This window comes from Pezoporus wallicus, unplaced genomic scaffold, assembly GCF_028554395.1.
Source record: "Pezoporus wallicus isolate ANWC-B61680 ecotype Strahan unplaced genomic scaffold, APGP_CSIRO_Pwel_v1 contig_7506, whole genome shotgun sequence".
NCBI lineage: Eukaryota > Metazoa > Chordata > Aves > Psittaciformes > Psittacidae > Pezoporus > Pezoporus wallicus.
Window position 1 is genome coordinate 2089141 of NW_026637546.1, and position 16662 is coordinate 2105802.

General features: G+C 39.5%; 1 protein-coding gene across 1 annotated transcript in view; it reads left to right on the forward strand.

Moving 5' to 3' along the window:
- Positions 1 to 3607, forward strand: part of FCHO2 (FCH and mu domain containing endocytic adaptor 2) — an 85523-nt gene extending 81916 nt beyond the window's left edge. Inside the window, exons 25-26 of the mRNA XM_057406116.1 lie at positions 965 to 1129; positions 1362 to 3607. Of these exons, the coding sequence (XP_057262099.1) occupies positions 965 to 1129; positions 1362 to 1384 (188 nt within the window). The 3' untranslated portion in view covers positions 1385 to 3607. The remainder of the gene's footprint in view (positions 1 to 964; positions 1130 to 1361) is intronic.
- The last annotated feature ends 13055 nt before the right edge of the window (positions 3608 to 16662 follow it).

The window sequence follows — 16662 nt, forward strand, 5'->3', positions numbered from 1 at the left end:
TGCAGCCCGAGGAAGAGCTATTGTGCACCTGCAGAGCAACATAGAATGTGCCGCTTAACGATGCGGATTGCACCTTGCATATGTTCAGTAGATCTGCACCCCAGTGCTCCTGCTATATTCCTGTCTCTTGACACCATCTTTCTTTTCCTTTTCCTTGAATATAAACACATAGTACTCACAATTCAGTGTTGAAGAGGAAGTAATACTGTGCTGGTCTTAGAGAAACAAAGGGAGAAGTTGCACAAACATTTTTAATATTAGGGCAAATATCTTGAAGTCATCTTTATTCTGGTATACAGGGTGGTATGATGTTTTGGGATTTTTTTATGGTCCAACACATTATGTGAGCTCTCAAGTGGAGATGGAGATAAAAACAAACTTTCAAATCACTTGAATATATCAGTTTCTATACTTCAAGTGGAAAGATGAGCCAATTTATCCAAACTATGACCTACTGAAAAAATAAAGTGGACCTTAAGCCAAATTTATCAACAAGTCATGGCATAAAACAATTCCATTCATTAATTCCCACTTTTAAACCAGTAATACCTCAGTTACTAACTTTACTCATCATTTAGCAGTTTCTGTTGCCTGCAAATAGCAAGTTGTTTTAAAGAAGCAAAAATAGTTTATTTTTGTTATTCCATTGTTATTTAAATAAATATAATTTTTGCCCAGCAGATATTTCAAGTAATAAGTGATTAGCAGGCTGATACACACATCATATATATATAATCTTGCAGATGTGTGTCATTTCTCTGTAAATTATTCACTAGTCATTGTCTTCAGTATTGCTTAGGAAAAAACATATTTGCTCTCTCATCGCTTTTGAACATTTATGTAGGACTGCCATTAGGAATAGATTTCAGTGGTCATCACTTTAGTTTCACTTCTAATACTAAAAATTTTGAGAGATCATCTTGTTCTTGCACAACAGCAGCTTTTCAGTTTTGGTATTTTATAGGTTCTGGATCCCTCAGGGCAAAATTTGAAGTTTCAGAAGGACCCAGTAAACCAGCAACACTTGCAGTGCAATTCATTAGTGAAGGAAGCACCCTTTCAGGAGTAGATGTAGAGCTCGTAGGCACTGGCTATCGGCTGTCCCTCCTCAAGAAGAGATTTGCCACTGGTAAGGCGCTGACATGCTTATATATTCATAATGGATATTATATATTCTGTAGTGTTAAATTACAAAATATGAAACTGTTAAGTGGTACATAGTTACTCATCATTAAAACATGGCTGAAAACTGTCTCACAGGTATTTTGTTTTTCCATAGTTGCTCAGACTGCTCCCCAGGAAAATACTGACAAAATCTGTTTTATCTACTGACAGCAAAAAAACCTACGTTTATTTTTCAGGACGTTACATGGCAGACTGCTGATGTACCTGTGAAAGTCTTTGGATCAAAGGAGTGCAAGAAGCTCACTCTGCCTCTACCTGTTAAACACTATTTTAGCACGCATTACTTTTTTCAAAATGTTGACCTGCTTTGAAGCTGAACTACGGAACAGAAAATGCACTTTTAAAAGTCATTTTGCAAACTTTTTTTACTTTAAAATAGCACTGAAGTTAACTTCAACACTGTCTGTAAATGATCAACTGCAATATTTGGGAAAATTTGTTGAAATTTTAGTAAATTTATACAGATGAAGTCAAAATAGTAATCCATAGTTGTAATATGAAATCGTATGTTATACTGTAAACATTAAGCCTAAAAATGTAGGAGAGGGAGTAAGAAATATTTGAGCTTTCCATAAGTAATATTAATTTTTCAGATTCTTAGTTGCCAGTTTTTTGAAGAAGGAAGAGGCAAAGTCTCTTATAGTTCTTTTATCTACACATGCCACAAAACCAGCTGAGTTTGAGATGTATAAATGTAACTTGATGCCCACGTATCATATATTATTAACATGTAAGTCATTTTATATAGTTTTTTTTTTCCTAAGTGCAATGTGTTACAAAATTGCAAAAGAAAGCAGAGATTTACTTCTGCAGTTAGTAAATTTTGTGGGTGTTGTGATTGTTTGAATTAATGCTGTAGATTTAATTTATTTTTCTATGAACTGCATAACATTTGTGCCTTTTAAAAAAAGCCGGTGCCTATCCAATTTGTTATTCATGTGCCTCACTTCCTTTTACAAAGTTCGGCTCTTCATCAAGAAAGCACAGAGTTGCTATAATACAGACAACTTTATAAAAATTCTTTTGACTGGGATTTATTTAGAAGGCAGATTTGCAAAAACTGGAGATTATTTTAAAAGAGGCTTAAAATACTGGATTACTTCCTCATGGGGTAATTGCAATAAATGTGACTGTAGTAAAGGGAGATGCACCAAGCAGGACTTTGAAACTTTGAGATAGTAACTTTAATGTTACCAAAGACAAGAATACTGAAAAATCACTGAAGATGGTAAAAGCAAACAGCATTTCTCTTCACTTTGACTGCAAGTCTTTGTACTTTGAGTGCTTTTGGGGATGTGATTGTAACATAGTACTTTAGGAGGAATAGCATTTTAGAATTGTATTTCTTGGCAGCAGGATAACAAGTACTGCTATTTGTATTAGGTAATTTTTTTCTATAACCACCAATTTTAATATGTGTATTGTCATCTAGTCTTGACATTCCCACAGCCTAAGCACAGGGAAGTGACATAGTAGTCACTACTTCATAAAATCTTTTATGTATTTGTATTATTAAGAGTTTTTTGAGTGCTGAAATCAAAAGTATTGGGGCAAAATAATTCAGTAACCTGCACGTGGGAATTTTACATTACCATTTTGAATACCAGTATCTATTTCAAATTCTCTATTAAAACAATAAAATGTGTTTGAATTAATTTATGCAAAACCAGTAATGAATTGGATTGCTGAGGCAATCTTTACAAGAAATTAAGCTTTGTAGAGGCTACATAAATGCTAATGTATACTACACACTTGCAGATGAGAGTTCCATTGCTAACATGAAGTACATACTGTACTGTAGAATTGATTGGAAGAGTGTATTTGGCTCTTAATTTGCTAATCTTACTGAAAGGTAAATTTCTAACTCATAAAATGGTACAGTCTTTTTACTGGAATCTTAACTGTAATCTGCTTTGCAGTCAAACCATAGATAACATGACTGTTTCATTAACGAAAACCCAAAACTGCATTGCTATCCTTAATCAAGTATTACTTTCATTTCTAAGTTAAATGAAGTAGTTATATTTCAGCACTTTTAAACTAGCCTTCATTCAGGTGATTATACGTACATTTACATTGGGTGCAGGTTACAATTTTGAAGCCATACAAATTTGTTTAAACATTTTGTAAAGACATTCAAAACCAATGTAAAAAGTACATGTAGCTATCTGATGAAAAGAAACATATGTAGCAAGCTGGTTCTTGCTTATGTATACAGCAATATCCATTGTAGCTGCCTCCTAAGAAAATTAGTTTGTAAACACAACTCTAAAGGATCTGAATTTTTATGAATTGTTACTTCGTCAGACTGTAAATTAGAGCATACAAGCTTGTCTTACAAAAATTGTAAATACTTCTGACTTTTCATAAAATGTAAATTAAAAAAATGCACCCATAATAAACATGTAATATATAACTTAAATGCTTTATATTGCCTATACTTTTGCAGTTAGTCCCGCACAGCTAGTAAGAAGTAAGATAACAGAACAAAACTATGCCTGTATTGAACATTCTGAAAGTGTTGATTTGACTCTTCAAAAGGGACTGTAGTGACAGGACAAGGGGTCATGGTTTTAAACTTAAGGAGGTGAAGTTCAGGTTAGATATAAGGAAGAAGTTCTTTACTGTGAGAGTGGTGAGGCACTGGAACAGGTTGCACAAGGAAGTGGTAAATGCTCCATCCCTGGCAGTGTCCAAGGCCAGGTTGGACAGCGCCTTAGGCAACATGGTCTAGTGTGAGGTGTCCCTGCCCGTGGCAGGGGGGATGGAACTGAATGATCTTAAGGTCCTTTCCAACCCAACCCATTCTGTGATACAATTTTTAGATGATATGGGGTAGAGATAATATATGACTTCTTTTATATACATAAATCAGAAAAGGTGGGTGGAAAGATGACTTCCACAGAGTTGCATTTTTACTAAACTGGAATGCCCAAGTCATTTGCAATGGCTAATGGCTCTACTGAGTTGATATGCTTAAACTAATAACTTAGATTAGGCAAAACTGCAGATATGTTTATCAGAAAAATCTCAACTTTGTAGACATGAGCTGCTCTCCTTAAATAATATTATCAAATGCTGTACATTCCCTAATTTCCTTAATAAGCCTATGTTTTGTTGAATGCACAGGAAAAAAATCAGTGGCAAGATAGAAGTAGTTCTTTCTGATTTCTTATTTTCCACCAGTCTGAAAAAGTAGATCATTTAAGTACTACTTGATCAGTCTCAGAACACTCCTTCTAAGCTGCAACCACAGAAACAGAAGTTGAAACTGAGCAAATGTGTCTGAATTGGTTTCCTTCCTCCTAACCCCACAGCCTGTGTAAGTTTAGTCAGCAATGACTTATTAAATTGACTTTCTCAGATGGCTGGATATCACTGCAATAAGTACCATTCCTGTCATACTGGAAATTAATAGTCCAAGAGCTTGATTCTTATCTTCTGCTGGAAGGCAAGAGTGAAGAATACAAGTGCTTTACAGTCACACAAAATCATAGAATGGGTGGGTTGGAAGGGACATTAAAGATCATCTGGTTCTAACTCCCTATCACAGGTAGGGACACCTCCCACTAGACCAGGTTGCTCAAAGCCCCGAACAACCTGACCCTTCATGCTTCCAGGGATGGGGTAGCAGTAAGTGCTCTGGGCAGCCTGTTCCAGTGCTTCATCATCCTTGCAGTAAAGAATTTCTTCTTTATATCTAAACTAAACCTACCCTCTGTCAGTTAAAAGCCATTCCCCCTTGTTCTGTCACTACATGGCCTTGTACCTCTCCAGATTTCTTTAGGTAGAGGAAGCTCCTTTAAAGTCTCTCCAGAGCCTTCTGTTATCCAGACTGAACAAACCCAGCTCTCTCAGCCTGTCTCCATAGCAGAGGTGCTCCAGCCCTCTGATCATCTTCATGGCCTCCTCTGGACTCACTCAAGCAGGTCCACATCTTGGAGCCCCAGGGCTGGATGCAGTACTGCAGGTGGGGGTTTCATGAGAGCAGAGTAGAAGGGGAGAACCTGTTAGTCATGCTCCTTTTGATACAGCCCAGGATATTTATGGTTGGTTTGGAATGATCCATCTAGCCCATGTGTCTTCACCAATGACCAGAGAACAGGCTATGCTATGGAGAGTTCACACTCCATTTCCTTTCCATCTATCTCCCCAGCATCCTCAGTTATCAATTAGGGATGTAAAAGGCTATAAGGCTGCTCAGTTCTTCTAGTGTTCATTGAACCTAAAGTGTCAGAGATCACTTACTCTGGCACTTCTGTTAACATTTGACTTTTGTTACTGTATACCAGTGCCCATGTACTATTCACAACTACTATAAACTGGATTATACTGCCCAAGCAGGTTTGTGATTATCTAAGTACATGATCAGGTAGTTTTTCAGGGATAACTGACTACCTCTACCACTGCCAATTAATATTTATGTAGGGTATTTGAAGGAGCTAAGTTATTTGATTATCAACTGGAACAGCATGGGAGTTAAAACAATGGTAGATTTTGCTAAGTAGAAGGGAAGGTCTTGCAGCATGCCAAAAAAGATTACATTTCAAGTGTTGTGTGTTTGAGAAGCTTAAGATAGGTATCTTAATATCTGTGTACGCTTTGTTTTCTTGGAATTGCTAGATAATTGTTTCCATTTCAGTTGTCATGAAAGGGCAGTTTTACTTTAGAGCATGCAAGAAAAAACTCAGGAATTCCTCCAAGGATAGAGTAAGCTAAAAACAGTTCAAGGTACTAAAGCAGCAGATAACATATTTGCAAAACGTATTTTGTGGTGCCCTTGACTGGACCAATTACCAGGCCTCTTAATTGAAAAATTAATGTTTATCTTCAACTCTGCATATTATTACATGACTGAGTATTCCTTCTCAACTCAGTTTGACGTTACTGTTTGCTGACATGTTGATTTTTACATATGTTCGTCCTTAGTTCATTCAGTAACCAATAGAAAGTATACAGTCTTTAAAATATTCTTAAAAACACAAGAGGCCTCTTCTGGATTACTTATTAAACATATAATACTCAAATTCTGCATTTTCTGGAGCTGCTTTCACTTCCTTTGGAATTAATTCCTTCTGTTTTTAAATCTGGGATGTCTATTTAATTATTATAACTGAAAGTATGATTTTTGTTTGCCATTGTCCCAGATGTATTTCTTTTAAAAAGCCTTGTTCCTTAACTTGCCTTTTTTTTTTATTTTAGAACTGAGCTGTTTATTTTTTAAAAGTTAGGTTAATAATCAAAGCCATAAATCATGCCGACTTCACCATTCTGATTATGATTAAACTTTTCCTCTTACCATCACCCAACCTACCTTCTTGAAGTTCTCATTTCCTAAGTCATGTTTTCTGCTCCAGGAAGTTAACAGTGGTAATTGTGATGGCTCAAAATTCAGTGATGAGTCAACTCTTTCTTCATCGTGGTTAAATGAAGCAGCCCGTTTTTAAAACAACTGCTGATTCTCCCCTCCAGATGTCCCCCCCCATTGTAATGAGATAAACTCCTTATATAATACCCACAGCATTCCTTTCCACTTCCCACTCCTGTGACTGGCAGGTTGTACGAATAGCCATCACCAATACAGAAGTAGTAAAGCTGCCCCAGTGTTAGTACTGATACGACACTGGATCCAGGCATGATGCACCAATAAAACTTGGGAGGGAAAAAAATCAAACCACACTAACCGAAGCTCAAAAACTCACCTTCCACTTGCTTTGCACCCTATTTTTCTGGAGTCTTACTGGATTGTGGATTTTGACAGAGAACCAAAGTCTGAACAGACACAACTTTTGACCTCTGACTGAGCACATCAGAATCCCTCGGCCTCTGTGTGTGAGTCCCTTTTTGTTTCTGAGCAGTTCCCAGATTGACAACACAGCCTAAGTACTTGAGCATGTGAGCACAGGAGAAGTGTTACAGTCTGTGATCTGCCACCTCTGGTGCTGACATCTCTCCGGTCTCACCAGTCTATTCCCTGCTCCTGCTGCAGCTTTTCTCCTGCTGCAATCAGAATTCCATGTTCTGGTAACAAGCAGTAGGCTGGCTGTCCACTTCTAGTCAGAAGATAGGATGATTTAATTTTATTGAAGGTCTAAAATGCAGGCAGTTGCTTAAGAATTGCATCTTGTATATCTAGGACAAGACACTTAACCTAAAACATGCTGTTACTCTGGCATAACTTCAGTATAAACTTCAAGGTAATATAACGCAAACACTACACTCACAGGAGGCAGAACAAGGAAATTACATGGGAAATTGGATGTGGGCTCCAGTGTTCCCATATTAAGGGGGAGAATATGTATTTTGCACAACTCTCAACTGAAGGAGTTCAAACTGAAAAACAAAAAAAGGGGATGGGCCATTACATCTATTCTCTTGGCATTTTGCAAGCTATTTGAGGAGATCCTAAACCATCTCAACTTGTGTTTCTCTGTTGTGTCTTTAATTCTATGGGAGGACACTCAGGACGTCTTCCCATTCAAGAAGTGCTGTCTTCATGTAGCTAAGAGCTACGTCTTGGCACTGCTGTACTCAGTGCTTACTGAACGTGGGTCGCACATGTCACTTAAGCATCTGCCCTTGCTTCCAGGCAACAGTAACTCCTCTAGAGGGAGAAGCAGGGAACCTATACCCTCATTTCGTGAGCTATGACTTCTCCAGATTGCTTAAGGTGGCAGCACTTTTTCCAGCTGAACCCTAAGAGATGCCACAAAAACACACATTAGAATTCAGAGGTTTTTTGGGAAATACCATTTAGCCTTTCCTGCAAGGGATCATCCAGCTTAAAACAGTCCTACAAGAACCTGGTTTTGGTCAAAGAGTAAAACTATAACCTGTGTTTCAGGAAGCAGTTTGTCCCCTGTGTTATACGCAGCAGCAGTGCAGTCTCCTGCTTCTCTTGCCACTGACGGTGAAAAGCAGCTCTCTTTGGCCTGCCACTTTCCTGAGTTAAGAATTACTCTGCTCTGATAATCTGCAGTACAGCAGCTGCTTTCCTCTAGGAGGGTCCTTAACTCTCCAGAAAGTCCCATGCTTGCTGACTGTGATCAGATTATGTGCAATTAATTTGCAGTGCCCTGTACTGAGCTCAGGACTGGAGGTCGGAGCATAGAGATTGTGGACAGAAATAAACTAAACACTCTCTGATGTAGTTGCCAAACAAAGAATCTTAAATTACACTTCATTTTAAGATGTCTGCCTGGACTGCACAACCAAATATTAGTGACAACTTAGTCACTCACCATTACTTGACTGCATTTGTTGTTTAGAACCAGGTTCAAACAGAATGGGCATCGTGGTACCCAGAAAGCCAACCGTATCCTGGGCTGCATCAAAAGGAGTGTGATAAGCAGGTCGAAGGAGGTGATCCTGTCCCTTTACTCTGCTCTCGTGAGACCTCACCTGAAGTATTGTGTGCAGTTCTGGTGTCCTCAACATAAAAAGGACATGGAACTCTTGGAAAAAGTCCAGAGAAGGGCCACGAGGATGCTCAGGGGACTGCAGCACCTCCTGTATGAAGACAGGCTGAGAAAGTTGAGGCTGTTCAGCCTGGAGAAGAGAAGGCTGCGTGGAGACCTCATAGCAGCCTTCCAGTATCTGAAGGAGGCCTATAGGGATGCTGGGGAGGGACTCTTCATTAGGGACTGTAGTGATAGGACAAGGGGTAATGGGTTAAAGCTTAAAACAGGGGAAGTTTAGATTGGATATAAGGAAGAAATTCTTTCCTGTTAGGGTGGTGAGGCCCTGGAATGGGTTGCTCAGGGAGGTTGTGAATGCTCCATCCCTGGCAGTGTTCAAGGCCAGTATGAATGAAGCCTTGGGGGATACGGTGTAGTGTGAGGTGTCCCTGCCCATGGCAGGGGGGTTGGAACTAGATGATCTTAAAGTCCTTTCCAACCCTAACTATTCTATGATTCTACTTCAAAAGGTCAACTTTTAGATTTTCTAGGTGCTCATAAAGCAATAATTCCATGATTGAGATGCCTACACTAATAAAAAGCAACCAAACTGGCTTAGGATACAGCTTCATGATAAACCAGTAGAACAGTTCAATATTGCCAAAAGACATAGACCATGCTCTCCATCTTCACCCACCACACCTTGTACCATCTCTGGCATGCATCATTATCTGCTTCAGTCAGCTCACCAACCACATACACATCAAATGCAGCGTGGGAGTCAGGAGAGGAGAAGAAAATATTTATGGTAAATTAAGCCAACTGAACCAGTGTGCAGCAGAGCCTGGCAAAAACCGAGCACAGGAATCCCCAGCCTAACTGCAGGGAAGGGGGCAGGGGATGAGATCTCCCCCTTTTGGCAGCAACAAAACAAACAGCTCAGCTGTTCATTAAACCATAGCCAGAGAGGGAAACTAAAAGCAGCTGGCTCCAGTGACATAACAGGAGACTTCTCTTAATAGTTGCTACAAACCCTGAAGTCATAAACTGCAAGAGACTGATAAGTAAAGTAAATAAACACAGGGGGTAGGAAAGTCTATGTAGAATGTTTAACTGAGAGTGATAAAAAGGAGTTTGCTCTAAAAAGCAACAACAAAAATGTTTCACTTCCACTGTGTTACTGGACCCATACTGGCTGGAAATGCCAGAACGAGTAAGAACACAAAACAGGGAGAAAGCAAAGTGATCAATAAACATTTTGCCACATTTCTTAAAGGATATCTAGATTATGTAGTCACATGGTAAAACTACTTTGCAATCCAACAGTATCTAAAGAGAGATGTTAACACATGATCCAGTAAAGCTAAATATTTTTAAACCAGCAGATCAGATAACAACATCCAAGAATTTAGGAAGTTGAATAAGGCATACTATGGATCATTAATTTTTATTTCAGTGAGTCTTAAAATGCTGGAAAGTATTTGAAGATTAAGAAAAAGCTAACACTGAACCATTAAGAAAAAAAAAAAAATGTGATAATCCAAATAACTAATATAGAACTTGGTAAGAAAATTAAAATACAGTTAATTAGTATCAGTCATGGATGTACTGAATAGAGGTCTTAAAATAATTTAGGATTAGGTTGAAAATCTGGATCATAAGAATAATAGGGTCAAAGGAAAAAAGATTTATGTAAGATACCTGGTTTAGTAATACACAACATTTTGGTTTATAACTAGAGCAATGCAAGAACATAATAGACTGAAAAACTGATCTTTAGACGTAACTAAGCAGGGAATCAAATTTAAGCACACTTCTTGTAGATTCCTGCAGAATTAATATTTTTCCAGTTACCTCATGTTAAAAATCCTGAAGTTTTGCAGATTAAAAAGACTGGAGGAAAATAAATAGGGTAGATTTCATCATCACACGAAATGGCAAGAACAGACTTATGATCAAATAAATAAGGACAAAAATATTTCTATCATTTTAGGATAACTAAGGACTTTTCTGAACTATTCCTAAGATACATCCAGGGGTAGAACCGCTGACAACAAATCTGCACATCTTCACAAGATCAGAGAACTGAGGCTAGAAGGAACTCTGGAGATCATTTAACCATTTCCCCTGCTCAAAGCAGGGATAAAGACCTGACATCTTACCAATCTAATGAACTCTTCAGAGCTTAAAATGTGGATTTTAACATAAAAAGGTCAAAAAAAGAGTGACTTCTTTAGAACCCATCAGTCCCTATTTACTAGTACAATCTTCTCTACGCTATTCTGGCTTTCTGGACCTTCCATTAGTTCACTGAAGATCTATTTAACTATCATCTCACCTTATTCTTTTCCTCCTTTGATTTACACGCACTTGATTGAAGTTCCATTCTCAACATCTTTCTATTGAAGACAGAAGTTTTCTGAATAAAGCTCGATTTCACTTGACCTCAGTGGAACAGTGAGGTAAACCTTTGTTTTTATTTACTATTTTCCACCTCAACAAAATTTATTATCTGGCATCTTTTACTTCAGCTAGAATGACTGGAAAAGACATAGGGCAGTGTGACAGATCTGCTTACAGAAGAGTTCTGGAGGCAAGGTTCACTTCAGACTGACCTAAAGTTCCTACCAAAAGGTAGTTTCTGAGCTTCACCTTGTCCAAACTACCCCTCTCTATAACCCATTCGAAATCTTGTTCATCCACAACAGAAGCAACACTCTCCATCCTTCACACTGACATGCTTAAATTTTCTTTATTTAGACAGAATATTGTAACTTTCTGTCCAAGGATTTTCCTGGGTCTCCATCTTTTCCCTTTAAGATGATCAAATTCAACCATTAAGCTAACACTGCCAAGCCCACCACTAAACCATGTCTAAGCACCACATCTACACATCTTGTAAATATCTCCAGGAATGGCCACTCAACCACTTCCCTGGGCTGCCTGTTCCAGTGCTTGATAACCCTTTTAACAAAGAAATTTTTTCTAATATCCAATCTAAACTTCCCCTGGCATAACTTCCAGGTAGTTGTAGAGAGCGATAAGGTCTCCCCTGAGGCTCTGTTTCTCCAGGCTAAACCACCCCAGTTCCCTCAGCCATTCCTCATCACACTTGTGCTCCAGACCCTTCACCAGCTTTGCTGCCCTTCTCTGGACCTGCTCCAGCACCTCAATGTCTTTCTTGCAGTGAGGGGTTTCTCCTGGAAAGTGTAACACCACAGTGTTTCTCACTGTACTTAGTCCTTCCTCCCAGACTGGGGCCACTTACTCTTTTACCTTCAAAACTTACTTGAAGTCAGCAATGACACACCATCAAGATACATTTTCTCCTGTTTAAGTGTATATTGGCCATGTGCTCCTTTTAAGTAACAGCACTGATGATGAACTCTTGAAGCAGAAAATTACCCTATACTGATAGATGCAGCACGCAGAAGCATTCACAGGGCTTACCTTCGTTTTCTGACCCCCGTGCCATCACAGAGCTTAAGTTTCTGTCATGCCTCTTAAAAATAAAATGCATGTGTGATAAGCAAACCCAGTAAAAGATTCAGATGTGAGATTTGGCTCTATCTCTCCTAGCAAAAAAAAAAAACTATTTCATTTTTATTAGGGTTAATGCTTAACCTGTTTGAATGCTATTAATTTTTAGTCACTTCTCTTTAAATATCTTTATTTCCTTTCAAGACTTAAAGAGGACTTACAAGAAAGATGGGGAAAAGTAGAGCTGTTGCAACTAAAAAAGGGTAGAGTCAGACTAGATATAAGGAAGGAATTTTTTACAGTAAGGGTGGTGAAACACTGGAACAGAGGGGAAACAGATGCCCCACACCTATAAATATTCAAGGTCACACTGGGTGGGACTCTGAGCAACCTGCTCTGGTTGAAAGTCCCTGCTCATTGCAGAGGCGTTAGACTAGATGGCCTTCAAAGGTCTAAACCCCAACCATTCCACAGTTCCACAATTTAGTGCCAGAAATACTGAGCAAGACTTGCATTTACACACTTTTTAGAGGAGAGTGAGAGGGGAAGGTGGGAAAGATTTATGAAGAGGAGGAAGTGACCGCCAGCCAAGCTGTGAACACTCCTGCCCTGCCCAGGCCCTGAAAAGAACAGTCATCTTGGTTTTGTTATTGCGTCTCTCCCAGGTCCTCCTGAAGGAATGATCTTTACAGGTCACTAGAGTATACTGCATGAGCACAACACCACAGGCGCAGTTGGCTGCTGGTTTGGAGGAGGGTTTCAATGCCTAGTCCACCCTCCCTGCCAGTACATCCAGCATGAAACTTTTTTCTGTGGCTCTTTTGTAGCCATCTGCCAAACTGCAAAGAACTATTTCAGGGTTAATTAAGTTTGGTTCAAAAGCTTACTGAATGTTGGCAGCAATGCTTCTGTCATTTTTGAGCCTATAAATTCACAATTCTAATAAAACAAAAATTTTTATATCCTATTTCTAAGTATAGCTCTTTTGAGTCTACCAGAACATAAAAAAACAAAACATACAGTTGTTAGCCATTCAGCTGAGCTTTACAGTTTCTATGCACACAAAGCTCTTGCTGTGAACTGGCTGTACACAACTTAATGAGAGCTGGAGAACTGTATCACTGTTGACTTCTGAACCATCACCTCACCTGGCCCCCAACATCACAGAAAGCAAGTTGCACTTTATAAAGTAAAATTTACTATTTACCTCTATGTGTTTTTCAGCAGCTCTTGTTTCAAAGTATACTAATGAAAGGTCTGCTCTGACTAAAACAAAGCAAACAGCACCAGCCTAGACTCAAAGATCTTGTACGATTTCAGAAAAACGTTAACAGGAAGAAAGTCCTAACTGCTACGAATGATAAACACTAAGTATTTCTCCAATGGTTACATTCTCATCAGGACAGTTTAGGACAGGCTGAATTCTCTCACTGTGTTTTGAAACATCTGCACAAGTTCTGCAAATCACATTTTGCGTTTTGAACTGAAGCACAATCCCAGCACATCCAGTATTTCACGTCTAATCTCAAAAGAGAAAAATTAGTCTAACAACTGTGATTTTATTGGCCAGCCTCATATTGGCATAACGGATAAACATATCTTCCGCAACGTGGAATTTTATTCTAGAAATGACGGGCATTTAGTATTACGGCACTTGCAACCTCATTTCTAGAAGCCATCATTAGGCAAACAATCCAAGCCACATAAATGAGTTTGCCATTTATAAGCATGTTTGCTCATTAAAATAATAAAATAATAAAAAGGAATATGAAATGAGAAATTTTCATTCATATTTAATCCGTTTATTGCCCTAAGTAGTGGCTTCCATCAAAGCAGCCTTGACCAATTCCCAACCAATAAATTACAAATAACCGTATTTCTCTGCTCCTGGTCCTAAAATCTTATTGGCAGTGTCTCCACAAGTGTTACTGATTTTGACCACAGAAATAATGTCAAAAGCAGTAACATTCTGGTATTTCTGGGTTCCCCACCATAGTCCAGGTGCAAATGTACTGTAGCTTTCCATAGTTCCAGGACTGCTTTCCATGCCATTCCAAAATACTTTACTTTTTCTATTAACATCAACGTCTAAAACACACTATCACACAATGATATCCAGACTTAGCACAAACAACTCTCTTGGTACCTTCTTGTATAGCAAAAACATTTTACCTCTATTATTGACAAATATTACCACTTACAATCTGGAATTAAAGTATGCATTTCTCACAGTTAAACAGTTACTATATCAAAAGTTAAAAAAGTAGTTAAGAAAATAATTTTTCTCTTAAATCACAAGATACATTTCGAGATTATAGTTTTATGACTGTAGCCATGACAGGAACCAGTATCTACTTAATCTGCTGAAAAAGCACACCAGGCTGAGTCAGAATCTCACTAACTGAAGAATGATATTCCTGAAATCCCTTCTTTCATCACTGGTGTCAAATCCTGAAGCCCAACACTACAAGAAACCCAAGTGGTGGATGGAGGGGAAAAGCTTGTGACAAGCTTTGGAGAGAGAACTCATTAATCATTTGCATGTAGATGCTAGCCAGCAAACACGACAACTTTTGTCAAGCCTGACTTTTTTTTTTTAAAGTGAAATCCTTAGGACATGTTAGGTTTGGCATGAGAAATATTTACATAAAAGGAATTAAGTATTTACATAACAGGAAAAGAGAGCACAGTAGTGGTTGAATCATTTAATGGTATCAGACAACTGAAAAAAGCTTAGCCTGATGAAATACTTCATATAGAAATGAGCACCACATAAATATTTTTTATTGTTATTATTACATCTTCATGTTGGAAGAAAAACAGAACCAGAATCAGGTATTAGAAAACTGCTACATAAACATAATTAAATCTCTTGTCACTGTTGTCACATATCATAAAATAGCCTGACTATACATTTTTTACACTCTTCCACTCTTTGCAAGACTTAAGCTTCAATGTGTATTCATAACAATCAGTGCTCACCTTTTGTTCTCTTCAGGCATTTTTTTTATTCCCTGCTTTTATACTTCACTAAAATATTTCACTCTTCACAGAATACAGGAATTATTACTTCGAAGTCTCTCCTTACCCTAAGACTCTTCACAACAGCATACAAGTGTTTAACAACTGAAGCCCACCTTGCAGTCGGTGGGAGCTGGAATGGGACATAAAACAGTCAAGACAGCAATGGGCCAATAAAATCCAGGAATCTTCCAAGTTCTGGAAAGCTTGGAGCCTTATAGCCCATCACAAGCTCCTTCCTACACCCCACATATATTTTCATACACTCTTTGGTTCTTCATCGAATTCCAAGTTTTCCCTACTTCTCTACCTGAATCTAGATCCCCTCCAAAACCCCATTATCCCATTTCCCCCCAGTCTCACCATATAACCAAACTATCATCCTGTCAACCAAAACTTTGATACACTCTCTTTCCTCCTGCCATCTATTTTCTGGGCATCACTCCACCTTTCATCCCTGTTCTGGCTCCCCTTGTTTTGACTCACATAACTCCAAGTGGCTTTCCTCACACTTCACCAGCTACCAGGCTGTGATTAACCAGTAGAGCAGCTTTAGTCCCACTGTCATTCAGGTCCTACCACTGCTACACCCGCTTACATGTGGCACAACCTAGCCCATCTCCCCTGGCTCCTTGTCGTCCCACACAGCCGCTCCTTGCACTTCACAGCTCTTGTCTCTGCTACCAAAGCCAGCTTCTTCCTCCACACTGCGGGCACCTAGCAAGTAAGAGAGAAACCAACTTCCCCCATGTCCAGTGGCTAAACTGGCCATCACTGAAAGAAATTCTGAATTTCATAGAAATTCATCACAATTTGAGAGAGCTGCGATTGTTCAGCCTGGAGAAGAGAAGGCTCTGGGGAGACCTTAGAGCAGCTTCCAGTACTTGAAGGGGGTACATGAAATCTGTAAAGGGATTTTTTACACAGGCATGTAGAGACAGGACAAAGGAAAGTGGCTTTAAGCTGAGAGAAGGTAGACCTAGATTAGACATCAGGAAGGAATTCTTTAAGGGCGGTGAGACGCTGGCACAGGTTCCCCAGAGAAGCTGTGGCTGCCCGATCCCTGGAAGTATTCAAGGCCAGGTTGGACTCTGAGCAACCTGCTCTAGTGAAAGACATCCCTGCCCATGACAGGGGCAGTGGAACCAGATGATCTTTAAGGTCCCTTCCAAACCATTCTATGACTCTATGAAATCAGTCACATCTAAGCTTGGCCTGCATCTAATACCGGTCAAGTTCCCAAGTGCGCAGAAGGCTAAGGTTGGCAAGCATAAAGTGACCAAAGGGCTCCTGAAACGGGAGATGTGGCACAACCTCCCCAAGAGGGCTGCTCACCTGCCTCACCTCGAAGCCACCGGTACTTCAGAGGCACGCCAGACCACGGCCACCTACACATGACTCCAGGGACACATGCAACGGCCCTGCCCAAAGAGCTGAGCGTCCATTCCATGAGCTGAGAAACCTCCCAGCCGCGCAGCAACCTCCCGCACCGCCGCAGGACGCTGGTACCTCAGCGCAGGCCTGGAGCGGGGTGACCAAGACAGGGCCGCCTCGCACCCGCACCTTCTCCTCCTCACCC